We start from the raw sequence: 24,417 nt of genomic DNA, 5'->3' as shown, positions 1-24,417 counted from the left end.
CAAAATCCTTTCTTAGCGGATGCCTACGTCATAATATCTACCTGCATGCCAAATTTCAGCCCGATCCGTCAAGTGGTTTGGACTGTGCGTTGATAGATGTCAGTCAGTCACCTTTGAGTTTTATATATACTAGCTATTTGACCGAGCTTAGCTCGGTATTCGATGAAAATGACATTTTTTAATCTAAATCTAAAAATGATTCCTAGCTAGATCGATTAATCGCCCCCGAAACCCCCTTTATACTAAGCAATTCTTATATATATATATATACAAGAATTGCTCGTTTAAAGATATAAGATTAGATTACATAATTAAGATATATCAAGAACGTCATTTTAAATTAAGCAACGCATGAGGATTAAAAACAAGACATTCAAATAATTTTATTTTTTAAACTACTTTTGTAAGCATTTGTATGGTTACAAAAGTAGCATTAAATGTAATCGAAGCTTTAATTTTTATTGCTGTACTATAACCATTAATAACTACTTAAAATACTTAATCAATCGTGTTCAAAATTTAATGTTTATTAACTGCTATTTTACGACTGATAGATAATATCGCTACATAGTATGTAAATTGTAAAGGTACCTAGTACCTACATCAGAGAGTTTTTGTAGAGAACTAAAAATAAATTTTGCATTTAGGTCTAATTGATAGACGGTGGAGATTTTGAATAAAATATTTTTTAACTTAACTTCTACTCAACAATAATATGTCAATTTCTAAGCTGTTTTGAAGAGCTGACATCAATTTTTATTATTAAATAGTTATTTACATTGCAGCGCATTAATCCAGTGAGCGTCAGTATTCACTCTTCAGACATTTTATTTGTGTTGCTTTTATATGCACACATCGATTCTTGACCTCTAATTTATAAAGACAGTACTCATTGTTCCGTTTTAATAGAGAAAAACGTCAAAACTCAAAAGGGCCGAACAAATGCTCCATTTTAAATCGATCCTTTCACACTTCGCACAATCGGTCACGACGGTTGATTTCCGTTCTTGATTCAAACGAGCGTCTTTGAGATTTTTATTTTTTAATTTGAATAAATTCAATGCAACAAGGAACTCGATCGTTAATCCTCATACAGTAGTCTCTAATTTCGATTATAGATTCATTCGATAAGTGACCTCGTTTGCAAAGGATATTGCTCATTTATTGATTGAGATTTGAATGACTCGATCGAATGGATTTCTGATCCCGTAGCTAATGAATAAAAAACCTTTTAAAACCGGCTTCACAATTCACATTAGCTGATTCTGAATAAATACTCATTAGACAAATCTGTTTAATAGTTTTAAATTTTACTACTTTATTGATAATGTTCGTATCTAATTTTGAAACATCCTCTTTCGAATTTAATTAAATTTATCAGGGCCTGTAGACAAGTGGCAAAGCGCTAACGCTAACGCTAACGCAAGCGCTACAAAATGTATGCGATTTGACATAAGTCATCGCTTCGCTAGCGAATACTAATGTCAAATCCATACATTTTGTAGCGCTAGCGTTAGCGTTAGCGTAAGCGTTTTGCCACTTGTCTACGGGGGCTGTACTGAAACGAGTTAGAGATTATCGTAGTTTAGTTAAAATGTGGCAATAACTTATGTAATGAAAAGATGATAATATAATAATTTATTGTTATAATTTCTTCCAAGCTCCAACTAACCAAAATGAGAAAATATGCATGGCTATTCAAAATTTGAAACTCATTTACCATATTATTTTGATTTGTCTATCTTGTGTATGAGGTCGATAGCATAGACTTAGATGTTAAATATTGGTGTTGATAAGTTTGACTCGATATTAGTTATTTGTTCAATTTATTTAAAACTGTCTCAAAGGTATAAAATTTTATGATCTATTTATTAAGTTTAATGCAAGTGGAAGCGATGAGATATTATTATTTATACGTATCTATTAGATCTCCTAAAGTGATCGTAAACATGCGAAGGAGGTAATAAAAATCGGTGAGATGTCGTTCCTCAGCTGTTCAGTTCTATTTTCGAACGCATTACTTTTTTTAATCGAACTAGCATCGGACCACAAACGCTTTACTTAAATTTAGTTTTAGAACATCCCACGGCACGATTCGATATTCAAATAGCTATTACACCTGTGTTGTAAAACAGTTTGTTCATGAATAAAAATTTTGACTTCGACTGCAGCATTGAAAATCATTATTACGTATTGGAACATCACATTTTACAAAAATATTACTAGATTTATTTCTATATTCTATGACATTTATTTAATATAAATATCAAAATAAAAATATTATAAATTAGAGATGAATAATAGAGAGATTGCTTAGTAGCAATAAGTTCGCCTTTTGTACATCAATTAGTAATATTTATTATTGTATCTTTCGTATTATGTACTGTATTTTGGTGTGCAATAAAGAGTTATATTATTATTATTATTATTATTCATATTCAATGACTACATGGATCTACGATGACTACAGAGTTACAGCATTGTGTTCACGAGAATATAGGAGCTGTTGACAAGCTGATCGCTACTGTCTTAGCAGATGAATTTATCTCATAAATTCATCAGATTCTTACACATATTACCTCAAATTCAAGGTTGCCAGCTATCATCTAGTACTATTTTACCGTCATATTCGTATGTCTTCTTCAATCATACATATTCAGTGTCTGTAATAAACCATTTGAAATCGTATTATGAAAGTCATTAATGCCATGGATGATGGAAGTCACAAACTACTAAACAGAAAAAAGTCAAATCAATTATTATTGGTCTATTTTATGTCAAAGGAGTGACCAACGGTAAGTCCAAACTGATTACTGAAGTCCCCAAAACAAATCCACGGCTAAGATACGTCAAAAGCATCGAGAGAGGAATTAAAATGTCAGACCCATACCTTACAGGAATTTGAAGGTAGATAAACATTTCGCTCTCGAGAATCTGATGATTAAACAAAATAATTGCGACTTAAATACCTCCACCATATTTCTCTGAAGACTGAGTTAACCCATTCTCGGTGTACTTATAGTAGGTGCTCGTTAATACACATTTTCTATTTAAAACAACATAGCACCTAAGTAGATTAAGTATTCCAATTTAGACATTCTTGTTGTGTCAAACGGCAACTTAATTTTTGCGTGAACTGCAATCTGAATCTTGTTTTATAGAAAAGCATTTTAAAATAATACGATTTTTAGTTACGCAATGAAAATCATTTAATGACAAACATCGTAAAACGGACGAAAAATAGAACGCATTCTCCCGCCTTAAATTTAAATATAAAATCCGAACGTGCGACATATTTTTAAAGTTCGAACGGCGACACTTAAAACTAATCGCTGTTTTCGATTCTAGAGCGTCTTTTGAAAGAGTTCGAACATGCGTTCTAAATTTGAATCCCGATATCCAACCGGCTGCTCGAGCATGTCGATCCCATTAATAAAAGAAATATCTGTCTTTCTGAAAATATACGATCACTAGGCGGCACGTAGACGACGTCATTATATTTGCCAAGAATCTTCTACTTCATCCGTCGATTTATGAGAAATTATAGGCACGCGATACAATTTCGACAGCATTTTAAATGATGTTTTGTAATTTGTAGATATTTGACACTATTTTTGGGCCTTGTGACTCTCTTTTCTACTCTTTTTGCGGACACAACTTTTTTTTAACAGGAGTATCATTACGACGTTTCCTTAACACTTGTCCTTTACTATTGTATGTATTGTTTCTTATAAATCAAATAAAACATTTAAAATTACTTTCGACACCACTTCATTTTTATGCTTGTCAGCTATCATGTATAACCAAGCTTATTTCCGAGTAATAAAGTCGACAATCCAACGCTGAACAATCATAAGTATAGTTCTTGGTACATTTGTATCTTAAGGCGGTCGTCTATACCTAATAACCATCAATGATCGGAACGATTGTGAAAAATATCATTAAAAAACCATCAGTGCTTGATGATTCGACAGTGTACCATGGACCGTCATCAACCACAATCGATTCTTTTTTCTTTTATTAAATTATCGAGAGAACCTGGTGGTTATGCCATCAATATAATGTATTTGGATCTACCGTAGAGCCGTGTTTAAAGCTTAACGACAACCACTTGAATAATGAATATCATAATCTAATAGGTGGTTCAGATGCAGAGCCTAGAGAAGCATCATCAAACAGAGAGCAGTAAATGGAAATAAATATAGATCACGATGAAACCATTACATTTTCCGTAGTCGTATTCCGTAGTTTTAGTTATTTAACTCACGATTCAAAAATCGAATAGTTTTTATTCGAACATAAAAATGTCGGTAAAAGTTGAGAGCGTTTAACGGTTCAGTAACGCACTAATGATAAAGCATCGATAGGCACGCCCACTCATAGACTCGGTGGGTGGAGTGCAAATCGAATTATCGGGACCAATGCATCGATTAGTACAAACATATCGACAAAAAACACTATTAGTTCCGAAACGTCGGAAAAAACGCTAACAACCGACCGTTAATGGCGGTTTTTGTTCGAAATTCGAAGATTTGAATTCGTAATTTTAACCTCAAGGCGTCCGAATCATTTGTCAGTGACAATTTTTTGGTTTCAATCGATTTTTAAATACAGGTTAAGCTTTTGGCATCGTTGTTAAATGTCTGGATCTGATTGCTTCGGATCCCCTTATTCCTGGTAGTAATTTCTCAGTTGTATTTATCGTTGTTAATGTCGGAACTGCAGCCTTTTTGAACTTGTAAAACAGTAATCAAAAGTTTCTTAATAATGAAAAGTAAAAAAATTACACATAAATTAATATGTAACCGACAATTTCTTTTATTAACAAAATTATGGATGAGAAGATAATAAAGCTATAACAGGAATTCTAATGGATGTCGTCCAATTTCTCAGATTCTAGCGTCACAAGCACTCGCTTTAAAAACGTGTGACGTAGTCTTAGAAATGTGCAGTGGAGTCTATCCCGGGTTGAGAAAGCGCGCGACTTTTTGCCCAAAACAGCAGCAAACATTCCGGAACATCAAGGCTGTGGGAACATTGGGACCAATAGCATTCCGCGGTCAGTAGGGAAATGCGGTTTTTACAGTGCGAACCGATACGATCTGGCGATATATCGACTCGATTAATTAGAATCGGATGTCTGCCGGTGACTCTTTGCAGTCTTAATTAGTGCTCATTTTTTAAATTTTCTCTGCAAACCTTATAAATATATTTAAAACGCAATAAAAATGATAATCGTTTACATAAAAACACCGAAGGTCGGGTATGTTATAAAATATAAAAGGAGCTACCGTAGACCATAAAAGCGAACCAAATTGCATATAATAATCGTTGTAAAACGATCGAACGTATCGGGCATCCGTATTTTCGAATACGAATAATAAACGAGCGATTGACGGCGTCGTCTTGTCGGTTTATTGATGTTAATTATTAGTTGTATTAACAGGTCTCGGGCCTGATGCGGTTTTAAGCGTTTCTCCGAGATGGGTGGCTAATGGTGCGTTTATTGGTATTGGTTTTGATAGAAAGCGATTACCTTTTACTGGCGTTTAATTGCGATCAGTCGAGCCAGCTATACAACAGGCGCTTCATTATAATATAGACACTAGACAGGTATACATTTCAACGAGCTTATTTATTAGTATTTGCTTTTCTCACTAAAATCATTCAGATGAGTATCATAGTACTTATAAATAGGTATGCAACACATTTGGCTTATGATCACTGAGCTACGACTAAATAAATATTGATCTTTACGCCGACAATATTTAGATCTGTGTCACGATCTCTATGAGACACGTCCTCGATCGCTTCTCACAAAGTTGCAGGTCGATTCACTGAAACTCGGTCTTCATTATCGTCTAATAGATACTTCAATCGGACGTTAATCATTTACGGCTAAGTATTAGCCATTCAATCGGTTTCAGTTGGGACGCGTCGCAGAATTCCAAGCAGCTTAATACATGCTATTAAAACAAAACGTCCTTGCAACTTCTAATCGATAAGTACACCGAGCACGGCATATGGAAATTTAAATGTAAATATGTTTTTTAATCAATATAAGACTAGTAAGGTTCGCTAGTAATACTAAAACAATACTATCGGTCCGAGCATTCAAAATATGCAGTATCATTGGGACGATCAGCGAGCCCCGTTCCTTGAACGAGAATGAATATTTATTTCACATCGCGATTTTAATACTCTCTATTGTTCATATTCCTTGCTATTATGGATAATTTTGTGCTCGTAGCGTGCTGCTTTATTATATTTTATGTGTGAACATCTATTGGAAGTGAAATAGAAATGTCTATATCGATTAGAAGTTTTTTAATTGGTCTATTATCATTTTTCTCAAACTAATATTTAATGCCAACAGCAGTTTTTTGAGGATGTATGTCTTAGTTTGGTATCACAGCATTGCAAACTTCAACAAGTAAATCCACTTTACGAGTAGAACTAAATAAACAGTTGTGTGTTGCGATATCGAATCACAATGCAGAACAGCTAACTAATAGTGGTCGACCCGGTACCATGTCGCAATGATAATAACGCCTAACCTATGATTGTGTATTATTGACACCATCTGAAATCGATGTTGAACTGTAGATCAGACGCCATTACGTGATTGCGATATGTCGACTTAGTCATAGAATTTACTATTGAAATGTAATCGATTTGAGATTTGTATTGGATTTGTATAACAGTTTAATTTTCTTTTCGTACACAGAAGTGACTATAAGATTGTAAATTGTTATCTGTAAAAAAAAAACATTTTTTTTTGCTTTTTTTCATACCTATTGGCTATTAGATCGCCACAGTTTATAATATTTAGAAGGTCAAAAGTTGGACTCAATAATAATATGCTATTTTAACATGATAACAATATTCTTCAAAACAATCCTCTTTATTGTTATGTGAACATGCGCGATGAGTAACTAGTTAACAAGGTATATTTTGTACTTATTTTTTTCCTTCTTGACCTTGATACTGTGTTTGAATTAATATTTTTAATTTTTATTATTTGCATACATAACACGTGTAATTTATTTAATTAGTTTACTACGTTTGCAAACAGTTCACCGAGGTACAAGTTTCATCATATCTACCGTTCAAAGTCGATCAGATATTTGCTTAACGGTTGTAGTAACAATAGATATAATTGGTTCCCATAATGCCCGACCCCAGGTTACGGGTTAATTACTGTTTTAATGCGTCGCTATTAATTGATTTTGTTCCTATCCATACATCCCTTTGTTATTGTTTCATCTGACAGAACGCTAAGGACTCGGGTCGTTTACCTGTTGCCAGAACTGCGCTAGGAGATATATCCTTTCCTTCTTGAAGAGCCAGTCCATTGAGTGCATAGCTTGCACCTCCGCCTCGGGTGCGGCGGGCAGGCTGGCCGCGCCGGTGGGGTGCATCCGGACGACCGCACCGCGCTCACTCCCGGCGCATAATGATCCGTCACCCTCTTCCAGCGCATACGCCAAATTCTAATTTCAAATGTGACATTTTCATTTTTAATTTCTCTCTACGACGGGTGTTGATACTTTACGACGGAGTTGAATAAGCTCGAATATCGATGTTCGATATCGGATTGTTCGTTTTCGGTCGCGTGTCGTTTCTTTATCGAAGTCAGTTTCTTATTGTGTTGTGCCTGACGACCTGAAACAGAAAAAAGTATTGAAAGGGGAAGTTTTATATCGATTCCATTGTGAGTTGGCAGACAATCGGCCACTGGGGTGTTCGTGTCGAAACTAATTTGGTTATGTTTGATGCTCAGCCTGATAGCGAAGAAGGAAAAAAGAAATCATACGGCGAGGGTAAAGAAGTTCTTTGTTAACACGGTTTTATTTTTGAGCAATTCATGAATTTTTCTGTCAGAAGATCTGATCGATATAGTCTGGGAGGTACTAATGAAGCTAGTCGATCTCAGGTTCAATCATCTCGAGGATTAATAAAAACTAATAGTCGATGTTAGTGTTGTGCTGACAGTAAATTATTTCACACATTACCTAAGAAGTCATTTAAGACACTTTATTAGTTACAATATTATGTCATTCATAAAGGTGTAAAGCAGCAGGTGTCTAATAATTACGCCGGCTCGTTCGTTCCTGCTTTGTCCGTAACCCTTTTCAATAATAACTGTCGAATTTCGGTTAAACTATTGGTAAAGCTGCAACGACTTTAATGAATTCAAACGTGCTTTAATATGTAAATAGTTTGTCCTTCCAAATATTTAAAGCTCCTTCAAACAAACGTAGTAGGTAAATAAATTAAAAAAATCTACACCGTAAAATTATTAGAAAGTCATTTTTCAGAATATATTCAGAAAAATATAGTCAACGGCCAGAAAGTTTGGTAGGGACAAGTAAATGTTATCCATAACTTTAAGCTGAAGTCTTGCCCGTACTAATATTCCTCATCGATACAAATCTTAGGTGCAGATCTTTCATTTAATTTTACCAGCCAGGGGTGGCAACGGTAGGGGCCGGTGAATTAGTAGCGTGTCAATCAATAAACATGATAAGTGCGGGAGTTTCGTGCGACGATATGCAAACAGGATTACACGCCGCACGAACGGCCTCGATCGATTCGATAATAACTATCGATATGGTCACTCTCACTCACAACACTATTTTGTGGAAAATTTAAATTCAAATATCGTTAACCACGATACGTAATGAAATAATAAGCCAAGTCTTTATCCATACTTTTAATTAACAACAATTATTTGTTTATCAGAAATCTGACTTTAATTAAATTTAATAATTAAAATATGCTCATACTTTGTGTAATCTTCATTTTAATGAAGGCTAAAATATTTATTTTAAACATTTATTGCCTTCAAACGTTATAAGTACATATTACGTACCTATAATCCAATTATGCTGCCTCCAAAAAATTTTAAATAAGACATTATTATTATTAATTATGAATTACTCGTGTATTACTGCGGAGTAATCCATTATTCATGGTGGTCGTAAATATTTTTTATTACCTATAATAATAATTTTAAAATATTCGATTTAGGGAAGTGCCCGCTGTCGGGACGCGGTCGATGAAATTTATTTAATTCGGTCGTAATGAGTCATAGATATTATTCCCACTTGAACTTACTTTACACAACAGTTTATTAGTTAATATTCATTAGTAGGGGAGGCCAGATGTAGAGATAAGGAACCGACGCGGCGGGTCACACAAAGCTTATTAACGCAGTCATACTTTCCACTAACTGTTGAATTAATACTCAAACATACTGTGTACTCACTTATTTCGTCAGAGTTACAAAAATAAACATTCAAATTAGCCATTTTCTAAAAATAGATGTTAAATGCTTATGTTTAATGTAATGCTTTTTATCTTACACGCGTCTATTTTACATACATAAATTTAAAAAAAAATAAGAAATTTTTTCACAATAATAGCAATTTGTAACGTAGGTAAGTACTAGCAGAGTAGACAGAATATGTCTATTATGATACTAGGTAGGTGTAGGGTATTTGAACATCATTATTTTATGGAATGTTTGAAAATATCCTCAAAACTATGGCACCAGAATTTTTTTTGTCAATCGATACACTTTGTTTACTTCTATCATTTTTGTATTGTTTGTGCAAATAATTTACCACGAATATGAAACTTATAGCAATAAAACTGTGAGTGAGCAATAAAAATACAATTTTCCGGAATTCCCCGGTATTATTTTAAAGTAAATTCGTTTGTTGGCGACAATAGAGTCATCGATAAGGTCACGACACTCGCGTGATGTCGCGCCCTCCCTATTTTCATGTTATTGAATCGATAAATTTAAATTTTATAAAGTCAAATACATCGTTTGCTGTCTTCTCTTCAGAAGGTCAGCTGTCAAAATGCCACAGCGTATTTTATTGGTTCACTTATTCTATGGGTAATCAAAATTCGGTATTTGCAAATTTGTGTAAAAAATAAGGAGTTCCTTTATTCGGCTGTTGATATTTTTTATTGGTTGATACATTTTTCAATTGGTACCAGATATATACAGTGGGTGGCCAAATTAATAAACTCAGTGTGAGTGATTTCAGTAGTTGCCACTTGCCGTCCTTTGAAAAACCAAAGTTTACCCAGACAATGCGTGGACTAAGGAATACTAGAAGGAGGCAAACAAATTATTTTAATTGCATTTTTTTAATTATGGGGTCAAAGGCGTATCTTTAATACGACCCAATTGATTCAGATCCTAGCTAGGACAATTCCCAATTTCTTCACCGCAGCCATTTGAAAATTTTGATGAAAGCTGTGTTGTTGAACGAGTGAAACCTCCTTCGTCAGTTACGATATGGGGCGAGATTAGCTCAAAGGGTCGACTATATTTGGCTGAAGGAACCATGCCGAGACCAATACATGCGAATTTTGCAAACTCCTCTCCATCACCAGATGGCTGAATAGTAGCTAGACAATACGTCTGCATATTTATGCAGGACTCCACACCTTACTATAACGCCAAAAAATTATTAACTTTTTTAAAGATAACAATGTTACCTATTAGACACAAAAATGTACTTTTTTCAAACTGTGAGTATAATAATTTGGCTACCGACGGTAAATACCCTTTTTAGCTCTCCTTCTTGCTCACCTCAAAAATTAAAGTTTTAAATATTACTCAGGAACTCAATTTCTTTATGATTCCTAGAAATGCAACTGGTCAGAGTCTTTCAAATCAAATTGTCATTAAACCTAAAAGTAGGACGGTTTTAGTTCTGTCGAGAAAAGGACCAGTCGATTTTATCACTGTCATAAATTTTTCTATGGAAAAGATCACGCGCGTAAAGTTTCACAATACGAAACAATAGACAACGGTGGAACAGAACAATAAAATTATATATAGGTTTTAAGACACGGGTTTAGAGTTCAATTTTCAATACCATGTCGTTTTGTGTCAACATAAGAAGTTTGTCTATGAGAACGATAGTAAAATCTATCGTGCATCGGAAGAGGTTTCGTGAGGAAAAGTTGGCGAGTTCCCTTTCAATCGATGCTTTTGACTCGGCATTTGTGTCGATTCACATTTTAGACCCAATTATTAGAAACTTTGTCATTTGGTTACCATTTGAAAGATTACATTAAAATTACGTCTTAAAACTTTACAATTTTAACATAGCTCTACACGACATAGCTCTAATAGTTCTAATTACTGATAACACATGGGAGAGCCATGCTTCAGCACGAATGGGCCGGCTCGACCGGAGATATACCAAGTTCTCACAGAAAACCGGCGTGAAACAGCGCTTGCGCTGTGTTTCGCCGAGTGAGTGAGTTTGCCGGAGGCCCAATCCCCTACCCTTTTCCCTTCCCTACCCTCCCATATTCCCTTCCCTTCCCATCCCTACCCTCCCCTATTCCCTCTTAAAAGGCCGGCAACGCATCTGCAGCTCTTCTGATGCTGCGAGTGTCCATAGGCGACGGAAGTTGCTTTCCATCAGGTGACCCGTTTGCTCGTTTGCCCCCTTATTTCATAAAAAAAAACACATTTTGCAAACACAATAAAATTTATAATTATTAATAATTGTCATTACCTTGAGATCAAAATGAATAAATACATAAAACGGATACCTACACCAAAACATGAAGCTGCAAAGTGCATTCGATAAACATTAAATCAGAATTGACATGTTGCTGAAACACACGAGTTCCTTTTTTGAATTCCTTTCCCCCATCGCTCCTCCTTTTGTTCCATAGGCATCGACATTGAACTCTGTGAAACAGATATTAGTCATATTTCGGGGCGCGTCTTTTTTTATTGTGGTTCTCCCATTTGCGCTTTAGACTGCACTCGACGTTCGGAAATTCGATTATTACACGGCAGTACTTTGATTGATGGATTTTCGAATAAAAGGCTCTTGTGTGAAGCAGAGCATTGCAAAGTGACGATCTCTGTGTGTTCAAGAGCTCTGCACGTCAGTTCTTTGAATTCGAAACCTATCGGTTAGAATATTATTTTTTCTTATAAGAACTCCATCGTATACATCAAGATTCTTCAATCTATATAAGTATTACATATTTTTTTTTTATTATAAAATTGTGGCCGTCTATGGACTGTTCGTCCATATACTTTTTTTGTTATATTATTATTTAGATTTTTCGCACCAAGGATAATTGAAATAATATTATGAATTTTAATTAATTGTGGTCCATCACGCCATGGACACTTTTTTTTTTATTTTTTTTTAATATATTAATTACATATTACATCAATCTTGTATCTTGATCCTTGTTGAAATAACTGTTACAAAACAGTTATTTCTTCGTATTCTTGAATTATTGAATTTATACGAGAATTGTGGTCCTTAGCTTTAGTTAGCTTCATTCATATTTTTATTTAATGCACTAAATATTTATTCGTTTCTGTTATACAAATCAATTAAGTTAATGTAGCAAACAACAGAAATAACAATGATATCGAAAGGTGAAATATAATGAAACGATAAACGAAAGCTATCACTATTCAATTAGGTAATAGGCAAAATGCCACGTTCGACACTATCAACTATCAGCCCGGCCGATCGCTGTATCGAGACATTGAACTGTCAACTATCAATTCGGCCGATCGCTCTATAATCGAGACATCGGACAATCGACTAACATCGCGTGATCGAATTGTTTTCGTTCGTTAATTGACACGTGCTACTATTTGGTTAACGGTCATCCTTTTTAAAATATTGGCATTTTTTTTTTCATTGTTGATAATATTACGAGTATCTAGATGGTGATAAAGTGATACTGAGTAAAAAAAGTCAAGTGATAAAAATTTTCATAAATTCAAAAGAGTTTACATGAATGATCATGGGCGTACCCAGGTTCTGGGCCGGGGGGGGCAAATCAGATTATTTATAAGCTAGGTGTTTATAAAGAATAAAAAAGTAATAATTTTTAGTTGTAAAAATATTGTACTTATTGCAAACATAACATTTAGACGTGGGAGAGCCATGCTTCGGCACGAATGGGCCGGCTCGACCGGAGAAATACCACGTCCTCACAGAAAACCGGCGTGAAACAGCGCTTGCGCTGTGTTTCGCCGAGTGAGTGAGTTTACCGGAGGCCCAATCCCCTACCCTATTCCCTTCCCTACCCTCCCTTATTCCGTTCCCTTTCTATCCCTACCTTCCCCTATTACCCTATTCCCTCTTAAAAGGCCGGCAACGCACCTGCAGCTCTTCTGCTGCTGCGAGTGTCCATGGGCGACGGAAGTTGCTTTCCATCAGGTGACCCGTTTGCTCGTTTGCCCCCTTATTTCATAAAAAAATAAAAGTACTAGATAATTTACTTAGTAGGGACGTCATCATGATCCAGGTAACCCCCCCCCCCCCCCCCTGCCCCCCCCCTCGGTACGCCCATGTGAATGATTCATGTAATAATATGAAAACCAAAAATAAACAACAATAAAAATTAGCAAATCAGGATGACTGTATTTTCTTTTCTAAGTCATTAAAGTGTGTTCTGTATTATAAAAAGAAAAAATATATTATATTATATACAAAAAACAAGTGATCGATACGACGATAATAGTAATATTTAGCTCAGCCCACGAAGGGGAGACAAAAAAAGAAATCGACATTCGAATGACATTTCTATATTTCTGTACTAATCCATAGAGTGACAACCATTAATGTTTTTGTTGGATACTTTATTTTTATCTTTATCTTTATGTTTTACTATTTTTACATTTTATAATTGTAAAATGATGCTTTATTATTTTCATTATAAAATGTAGTAACAATTTTTTTTTCTAATTACCGGTAAGGAGAACATTCATGTTATTGGGTGTTGCAACTTACTCATTGGTAAAGTCTTAAATAATAATATTATATTATTTATCATAGTATTTTGACATAAGAGTTCTGACTTCTGTCTATATTTTATGATCACTACCCCCAGTTTGTACCTATTTTATGAAAATTAATTTTCACAAAGAACGAGTCTGTTTTTTGTGATAATGAATGAGATAGTGAATGAGTCATATTTATATAGTATTTTGACAAACCATCCAACATTATTATAACATGGTCACCGTATTGCGGACGCATTATATCATTTCACCCTCGAAGGTGAGGTGTATTTTGGGATAAACATGCTACTGTAATAAGCATGAGTTTTATACTTTAATATCTTGCTATAATAATCAAGTTAATACTATAATAAATACTTGAGTATTTAAAGAAATAGAAATAGAGTCCCGGAAAAGGACATAGGATACTTTTTGTCCCAGGAAAATACTCCAGGTACTTTTTCACTAACTTCTGAAACTAGAAGATTTTAAATATACTCAAACTTGCATGTCAATCAAATTCTACTAGCTTTAATAAATTCTATATTGTTATCAAACACATAGACGTGGCAATTAAATATTATAATATTATTAGTGAATATAAATATTTTAAGATGATTTAATGCTTTCTAATGTCTGACATAATGTTATGATGGCAATATGTTTGAACAAAAATGGGCGGCCTGAACACAAACAAATCATGTCAACGCGGCGCTGATTTACCGAGTATCATGTTAGTTCTAAGTCCCATAATAATATTGTTTATGGGTATCTAATCTCACGTAGGATGTGCATAAATTAAAATATTGAAGGACGTAGTTTATGGGATTAGTTTTAAGTATCTTAAAGTTCTTAAAAACTAAAAGAGGTTCCTGTTTTCTGTCACTCTCAAGAATCTAAATTCTGGTAGTATTCAAGGTTAAATCTTAAGCCCCATGAAGGCCCGAGTATACTTAAGGATTTACTTACTTTTACCAGTGGCGCTACTACAGGGCTGGCGAATTTTATTACTACTACATTTACTTTTTAATCGCTAAGTAATAAAAGGTAAATGTATCTAGTAGTACATTAGTGAAAAAAATCATTTTGAATTTGGGGCAGAGAAACCTGAAATTGAATTTCAAGTGTCCTTTTCAAATAAATGAATTACTTAATACTAATATGTCATATCTAATATGATTTCTCTGACGAGCCCAGGTGTTTTACAAATAGCATTGCAGATTGATGTAACCCACATATAGATCCTAATGGCTTAATAATATACTTTCTGGCAGTCCGCACTTCGCAATAATTGCATTACATCGGCTCTGGTGTAATTATTTAAGTGTCATCTGCCAATGGTTCGATGTTTTGACACCGTGCCAGCGTTGGAAATGTCAATCCGTGAGCGCTTATGAAGCGCAATCAATCGTTGACATTCATTAGCCGCTCTGCAAGTTCTAAATGCACGAAATTGAGAACGGAGGAAGCGAGAGGAACGGAGGAAGAGAGAGGAGTTAGGACTATATCGTATATCGGTCTTACTATACAAAATATTTAAACACCTGTTGAACAGTTGATTAAAAAAATCAGTACAAAATGGTCTCAACACAACTGTTCAATAGTTAACATCTATATTCTATACGCCGTGTTAAAGTCAAAAACCGTGTTGGATATGTTTTAGATAGCTTGTTTTCTATGAGAAGCCGGCCCGGCCTCTCATAGAAACAATAAATGGAAAAGCAAGAAATGGAAAGGGCGTAAGCGACAAAATGGTTTTTGTGGCGTAATTTAAATTTAATAAATAAATTTATATTTCTAAAACCGTTCCGTTCCGTTCCTTTAAAACTGAGTTTTCTAACTTAGCTCAAGCAGCAAATATGTTTGCCCAAGTCATGTACCTAGGTAAGTAGTAGGTATCTATAATCTCATTCAGGAAGTAAATATGTTATTTAACTACTTCATGGAGTAGGTTGAGTGATTTCATCAAAATAATATTATACCTTTAAAGAAGTTTCGAGTACTTATATTATTGCTTATTTCACAAGCGTAATTTACAAAAAGTATGAAATTAATAATCAGAATATAAATTAAATTATTGTATAAATATTAATAAATAATAGTAAATTGTGTAATAAATCATGCTGTACGTACATAATATCTTATCTAATAATATTAATGTGAGTATTCAAACAATCAAAGTACTCGCTAAAACATCTGAGATTTTAAAGTTGTTGATCTGAAAGTTAACTGTTATCTAGTATTGTGTTAAAACTGAAATAAATAAAAAAAATAAGTTTAGAATTTATCAAGAAATTTTAGAAAATACGACGAAACGTTTCGAGAAAAGGTAGGTAGTGCCCTTGCGCGCTTCGCTTGGCTCATCTTGGCGGGGGCACTCCCGTGCGCCCAGATAAGAAAACCATAATATTATTAAAAGATGTAAGTACATACTTACTAAATCTTTAATCAATACAATACTATGGTAATTGATATAATTTAATCAGTAAAAATCGAGTTGCCTACAGGATATAACTTCATATAACCATCTAAGGACATTGCGATGTCTAATTCAGAGTTTATCACAGTCGTAACGAGGGAACTAACACATGATTGTAATTACAATAATATTTCCAATAAATATTACACTTTTTTATTTTGAATTGATCTCTTCGAACAAAACATGTGGCGTACCGTCTCTTTGTGAAAAAATGAATCCGTCTCTTTTCAGCATGTAGATTTGACTCTTTCTGGCGTGCACATGTGCTTTCCGGGTGTTATGAAAGTTTTTTTTTCATTTTATATCGAATTGAACTTTATAGAAAAAAATGTTTTTGATAAAGGATTTCTTTTTTCGCGGTACATTTTTAAATTATTCGGAAGACTAACATTTTCATGTCTTAAAAAATTGTAGACTCCTAAAGTTATGGTGACAAAATGCTAAAATCAAGTAATAGTGCTAGTTTTTAGTACATAATACCCACTAGGTATGAATAAAATATGTTCTGTTTAAACTAAACAATAGATTCACAGACGATCTTCGCTTATCGCCGCTATATTGAGTCTTTAGGAATTTCTCACGGTTCTTGCTGTTGCATAATGTGTTTTGCTACGACGTGTTAAGGTCAAGATTTCAATAAATTTCAACCTCGCACTGACATTGGCGTAAACTATGAGCGCTAGCGTTCTGTTCTAAAATATTAAAACACTTGATTGAGGACAGTTGTAAATATTATAATAATATTTTTTTTATCGTTTTTCATTTTTTGACTGAATTTGAAAACAAATTTGTACTAAGTATAGCATTTTACCGTTAACCTACACATAATCATAATAATAATTATTATACTAGTCTGTATCGTTTAAATGTATCGAAGGAAGGTATGTTTCATTATTATGTAATGTGCTATTAGTGTTAAGATATTTAAGGATTTTCATACCGTTGCATAACCTACATCTTTTTTTATTTATCATCGACACGTCATGCTTGAATGATTATAATTTATAATATAGTCTTGTGCCCTAATTTAAATCGCTACCCGCTTCCGCTTGTCACTCGGTGGCGCGCGAGGGTGTTGTATATCAGTATATTGCCGCAGTAAACAAAAGGAGCTATTTGTTGTATTCAATTACTTCACATAAGCATTAATTCATATTCATGTACTCGGAAAAAAATATCTTGAAAGTTACCTAACTTTTTATTATTCACTAATAAGCGTAAGTAGCAAAAATGAACCGACTGTAATAAAACCCATAACATAACGTCGCACACAATATTATGCTCCACAAACATCTTGTTTACTTGTACAATACAAATTCCAAAAACTCTCAGAAATGTTTTCACCTACTCGTCGAGAGATGGCGCTAACACCAAAAACAAACTGCGTCAACATATTCACACCATTCATAGTTATTTTGGATTAGACTTTTTGTGATTGTGGACCTTAAGTCGGCCTCATAAAGATTATAAAGAGGTGAAATAATCTAAAAGGTCTGCTGCATAGACAGTTATGAAAATGTAGAGACACAATTTATTATATAAATATTACTTCAAGCTCCTTCCCAGTTTCAACATTGTAATATTATATTCTTTGATTATTATTATCAAAGAATATAATATTGTATCTTTTTATTAGAATAAAAAATCACTTTTTATTTACAGCAAACAATTCTTATAAGAATGAAGTCCAAAGTTTTGGCGAGTCTACAATTCCAAAAAACATTTTGATGTTCATCAAAGTATTTTTTGTTCAAATTTATTTTTCTCAAATACAACTTTACATAATATTATGTTTTTTGTCCTTGATCCAAAAGTATTTTCATCAAATTCTCTGTATTAGGAAGTTTAAAGAGTAAAAATTAACTCTTTTTAATTCAAAACAAAATTTTGACGACTATAAGATTTCTCTTGTTCATAATGCCCAAAACTTATTCGGTGATCATGCCCATAAAAGCTCAATAATGGGTTTGAATGAGCTACAGGTGACTTGTGATGGTAAATGGTGACATGATGATGGTTACATGGTGATGGTAACAAAGTGGTGACCGTGGTGAGATGGGGTGTCGGCTCGCAGCTCCCACGCCGGTCTCTAGTGTCAATATTCTCGTGTGTCACGATTATTGATATTGCATCCGGTACGATGATAGCGTTACATAAACAAACTAACATACTTTTTCACAAGGTCTCTATATCATCATCATCATCGCGAGTTAAGGCTTAGGTCAAGACTGCAAAGATTAATTAAAAAAAAGTATGAAAATGTTTTTAGACTATTCATATAAATATTCATATTTGTTGTTAAAATTTAACGTATCATTAAATTTATCTGTAATTTATTTAGACCTACCGTTTAAGGTGATTATATTATATCAACTACTATTATATCAACAACAATTATTTTCATGCCGATCAATCTAAAAATACATCGAACAAAAACACATCCAATAACAAAGAAAATAAACGACACATATAAGCGTAAAGTTCGAAAGAAAAAAATATAAGTCATATAAGCTATATTACAAATTACAACCTGTATTATATTATAACCAACTCCTAAATAGGTAAAACAAAGAAATTGTAAAGTATCTTATCAGTGAAACTTATCATTGTGAAATTCGTGACATAATTTCTAAAATTAGCCTGTATGTAATGAATACGACAATAAACAAAAGAATTGACACAAAAATTAATAATTTACAAGGAACGGCAAATTTAACTGTAAAATCCATACATATAAAATATATACTTTGTTAATTGAAAAATATAAATTTCAATACACTAAAACTAAATAAACGTTAAGAAATAATAATTTAATAAATGAACTTGGTGGATGTCCTCTAAAGCCTTTTGAGTGAAGGTCTTAAGAATGAGGAAAATAACTGCAAAAGAAAATGTTCAATGGAAACTAATTAATACAAAAACCCAACTACGTGTGATGCAAACTCTACATTTGTTAGAATCTTATAATTTTAATGATTCCGATAATATTATACAAACTATTATAGACAATACCATAATAACATAATTATAAAGTTTTTCGAGCAATCTCTTTTTTATTTGCAAAGAAAAGAATCACGCAAAAATATAATGCAGCCTCGTGCAAATGGAAAAGTATGAACAATAAAGTCATTATAAAAACGTTTAAACTCAGTTAATTTTTTCTTGCGTGATACAAAAATAAATTGTAACGCATAAAAATAATTTTCATAATGATCTTGAAGTTATATCACATGAGGGCGCCATAGAGATGTCGTTCAACATGTGTTGATGCAATAATAATATACGATCTAAATATAGACCGAGATAGAGTATAAAATTAGACTAGGCAATGACATATTAATTTTCAAAAATATAAATACGAGAAACCGTAACCGTAACCGTTTTCAAAAATTTATTTTCGAAATCCAAAACATTACATACAGAAAACAATAAATAATATTTTGATTATAAATACTGCACACGAAATAAAAAAAATACAAAAAAAAAGATATCCAAATGGAGAGAAAAATAAATCACTGGAAAAAAACAACACAGGAACACAGTGCTTGTTGAATATCTTTCGCTAATATTGTATTTCGGATTTGAATATAATAATTAATTATTATTCTCATACTATTAATGTTATTTTCTACCGTTAATATTAATAATCTAATAAGAACCGTACAGTTAGAAAATTTATGTCACATTGATATTATAAAGCTCTACATTGATGAAATTTTATTCACAAAAATTACATTTAAGGTGACGCCGCGTTAAAGTAAAAAATCGTTTTGGATATGTTTTAGATCGCTTGTTTTCTATGAGAGGCCGGCCCGGCCTCTCATAGAAAACAAGAAATGGAAAGGGCTTAAGCGACAAAATGGTTTTGTCGCTTAATTTAAAAAACATAAATATATTTCATATAAGCTAATGGGCAAATTATAGTGTATGCTTGAACTGATCTATGTACAAATTTTGGAAGCTTAAATCACTCTCCTTTGTTGGCAAAATTAGAATCCCTGTTTTTATAAAGGTATTTTTGATTTTAATTATTCTGTGTTACAAAAGTTGACCAATCGTGTTACGCTATGGGTAATTCATAGATAAAGACATGATAAATACTGACAATGAAGTTTAATTTCTTAGCTTTAGTCATTGTTGAGAAAAATCGATATCACTGCAGCCAAATTATCAACTTAATAACTTTTAGTTGGATTAACTATAAAATACAATTATTATTAACCGCAATGAAGAATGCAGGTTTTTCTGTTTATTTGGTGTTTAATTAAAATTATACTTCCTATAACAACATTAATCAATTATAGAAAGTATTGTCTCGAAATAATAACTAGTCAATTTTTTTTTTGCTGAAATAGTGTAAATATTATTATTGAATATTACTATCATATAATATTATATCAATTTATATTTTTTCCGGAGACTTATTTGTCAGAAAATGTACAGTCACGATTTCTTTATTAACATTTAAGTATTTTTTGATCTTCATAATATGTGTCATTAAAGAAAAAATAATAAGTATTAGATATTATTTTGCAACAAAAAAGTAGAGTTTACAATAAAATGAAATTAAAATTACTCTCCAATTAAAGTAGAGAATCATTATTTGGTATTAAAATCGTATTTCGTAATAAAATGTACTTAGACAAAAATAACAAGCAAGAAAAACTGTTTTGTTTTTTGTTTTGTAATTATTTTGTAACCTCATAATAGTAAGTTATGTTTGCCATCATAAAGGTAGAGTTTTTAAATCTTTGTTTGACACTCAAAGTGTTTAACTCCGTTCAGCTGATCCTAAGTTGCGGCCGTCGCCATTCAGAAAAATATATTTCAATCAATGCTTTCATTGTTGAAAATTTTAATATCCAACATGAAACTCTTAACTGTATTATGACCACGTCATTATTTTAAAGATATTTTGTTACATAAAGTTTTTGAAAATTTTAATTTTTTAAAGTTTTTTTTTATTTAAAAAAAAATTGAATAATTATAATAAGCACTGTAACTCCGTACAAAATAAATACTTTCATACTGTAAACAATGTAACACAATGTAATGTTCACTTTTCATGCTAACAAAAACTAAATAAAAACATTTAAAATGAAACAGCTGAAAACTCACTGGTATCAGAAGTCACTGTTTGAAATCATAAAATATCTCCACTGCTTTCATCACAGCAAGTCAATAAACCAACAGTTTCAACAATTGTCCAAACACTCAGTTCAAAATGTTGTTATCAAAATAAACACTGTCCAATAATGCGAGAAAAAAAAATCAAAACACGGAGTTCACTTGAGAGAGTAATTATCACGTATCGAAAGTTCACTTTCACAATCGATTAATTAATAATTAGCGATCCTTGTAGTTATTACGTAAGGTGATCCTGAACGCGGGTGTCCGCGGCCGCGCGCCAGACCCGCGACACTCGACTGCAGTGCGATCCTGTGGACGAAGCCCCACTACGCGCATCTGAGGCTCACTCCTTAGCGCGCCCCGCCCAGTGGGACGCTACTCGGTCGCTAAGATGACCGTCTCCCTCTCTGTCGCTCGCTTAAAAAATCACGCCTTGCGTCTCGTTCCGTCGCGGCGACAGTGGGGCGCGCCAATAGGATCGGTTCGGATCGAGTCGAGACGATGAATCGAGATGTGTACTTAGGTATCGCTGCACAAGTCCTTTTGTTGGAGTCGATAATAGGATGCGCTTTTTTTTGCGGCGCAATCGACTGCCCGGTGTGCTGACCGGGCACCTACGTCTTGGTATTTGTTTACTTTCCGTGTGTCCGAACGCTTTTTGTCGTGCTCTACATAGATACTCTATGTACGTAAATACTTTTTTTTTATTGATAGGTATTAATTGGATGCATCGACAGGCCATCACCTTGAAATAATTGAGGTGCAGAAACGCGAAGGGCAAGATGCGTAGGGAGCGTCTCAGTCGGCAGGGGTGGCTGAACTCGGTAGGGCGCAGATGTAGGTCAGTTTTTGTTTCGCGCCACCCGAAATTCGGTTACTGGGTTTGATTGTATTGTAATTCGATTTTCTTCACAATAGTTCATAACTTTTTATTAGTAAATACAGTAAGATTACGAAACTGTAAAAACATTCCTTGTATTTGCAATCATAACAATTTATATTTTTTTCTTCGATATTTTATAATCACGCTTTCTGTGAGTAATCTTAATATATTATATAGTTAAAAGAATTTAAATATTGAATAAAAAGTAAATTAATTAAGCGAATACATTTTTCTTCAGAACTCAAACTGCATCAGCCATCAGGAAATTAAAAAAAAAAAGGTAGAGTCCACTGAAAAAAGTTGAGAAGCAGTATTTTTTAAAAGAACAAAAATATGTATTTAAATGTACAATATAAAAAAAAGATAAAAACATATAAAGACTATTAAATATCGCGTTTGTATTTGTAGAGTTTCCCCGCAGTACATTTTCCCCTTCGCAAGTCAGGAAATCAGTTCAACTCCTCTCGCCACTAGATGTCGTCGCACGACGGTTTTCACATTTTCCACTCAGTTTTCCTTGGGACTTAAACAATATTTAATACCAAAATATTATGTTGGTATAGTGTTAGTGGTTTTTACCATGCCACAATGTATAAATGGATGTATGTACTGGATATTTAAATCATAAGTTGAGAAATTATGTAAAAATGGTCTTATTTCGTTAATAAGTTAGTATGTAAGGATTATAAAAACTCAAAATCTTATACGTAAGTATTGAGCTTGACTTGAGCATTGAGAATTTAAACTTGATTTCATGGTGATCGACATAATTTTAGAATATGTATTATGTAATAAAAGTGAAAAATATTGCTCTTTTTTCTGTATAGTCTTATAAGTTATTAAAATATGTCCTTTTAAGTTCTTTTCAACTCTTCGATCAAAAAATATAAATATTATGACTGGCAGGAAGTGAACAAATTAGATGATAACTACATTTTTCGATGAACACAAGCCACTGGGGTCAACAGCCAATCTTTTCTGAAGATCTCTATCTAAGATTCACTGCGTCATAAATGACGTCAATTTCTATTTTTACTTTAATTAGTTCGTAAAATTATGTTAATAATGATGTTAATAGTCGCTTATTTTAGTACAGTAACATTAATCTACTGCGAGTTGTGAACTTGTGACGCTTTGATAATATAAAACATAGCACACCCATTTCATAATATAAAACACACACACACGATTTGAGTGAAGCATTGCCTCAAGGAATAATTTATTCAAATCCCATACATTTTTATGCCTAGGATCTAAGGAGTTTTTACAATACTTATAAGTTCGAACGTGTGTCACCATTGACCTAAAAACCTTTTGACCATCTTACCCCCGACGACAACAATAACATGGTGAACTTGAAGTTTCATTGTGTAGCACTTTAATAGTTTAAATATGTTTTAAAAACATTTTATACAATTATCTTCCTTAGCAAACATTCAGAATTCTGGATATAGATTTATATTTGTTAATTGTCAGTAAAATCCTCACGAAAAACGAAGTTCCACCTATAGTAATCTCAATTGTCAAAATGGCCCCAAATAATCATAAAGTGAGGCATTTAACCACACTTTTTACCTTCATATTTTATGTCTATAACACACGAATACAGCAATGGTCCCAACTTCAATTCCTGTAAGGTAACTCTACCTTTTACAAGCCATAAGAAGGGAAAACTTTTTAGATTGCAACCGAATGTTAATAACAGCAAGGAGTAATATTTTTTCGATTTAATATAATTTTATAAGTTGATAAGTAAATAAAAGAAAGCATATTTTATAAGGTAGGGTGGGGGTGGTTTGAAAGCAGCTGCACCTTACCGACACTCCTTACTTCGACACAGAAAGGGGTAGAGTAAGGAAATTGTGGACATACTTTAAAAAAATAGTATTAAATTGACGGAAAAAATATAAACGAAAATGCAAGATGGGTTATATTTTGATGATTAAGATATCTTACGGAACTGTAACAAAATAAGAATGCAAATTATTAAATTAAATATAAAAAATCCAGATGAGAAAAGGTAATGATTTTTGCATATTTCAATGCAACGACATATTTTATATTAATGCAATTGTTTATTGTTTAAACGACTACTTATTTCCTCACTTTTGATAACGAAAA

The 24,417-nt window shown here is 33.1% G+C and overlaps 1 protein-coding gene across 7 annotated transcripts in view; it reads right to left on the bottom strand.

Annotated features, from left to right (window-relative positions):
• LOC121727707 (homeobox protein cut-like) overlaps window positions 1-21,725 on the bottom strand; it is a 118,701-nt gene extending 96,976 nt beyond the window's left edge. For 6 of the 7 annotated variants that reach the window (XM_042115678.1, XM_042115679.1, XM_042115685.1 and 3 more), the window contains exons 1-2: window positions 21,402-21,725; window positions 7,299-7,665 (exon numbers count right to left, since the gene is read on the bottom strand). In XM_042115678.1, the coding sequence (XP_041971612.1) occupies window positions 7,299-7,421 (123 nt within the window). In that variant the 5' untranslated portion in view covers window positions 7,422-7,665; window positions 21,402-21,725. Of the gene's footprint in view, window positions 1-7,298; window positions 7,666-21,401 lie in introns of those variants that run through there. The other variant, XM_042115681.1, reaches the window with a different exon arrangement.
• Window positions 21,726-24,417: the final 2,692 nt, after the last annotated feature.

This window comes from Aricia agestis, chromosome 6, assembly GCF_905147365.1.
Source record: "Aricia agestis chromosome 6, ilAriAges1.1, whole genome shotgun sequence".
Lineage (NCBI taxonomy): Eukaryota > Metazoa > Arthropoda > Insecta > Lepidoptera > Lycaenidae > Aricia > Aricia agestis.
The sequence above is the reverse complement of the archived record's forward strand: the minus strand, read 5'-3'. Positions and strand labels throughout refer to the sequence as shown.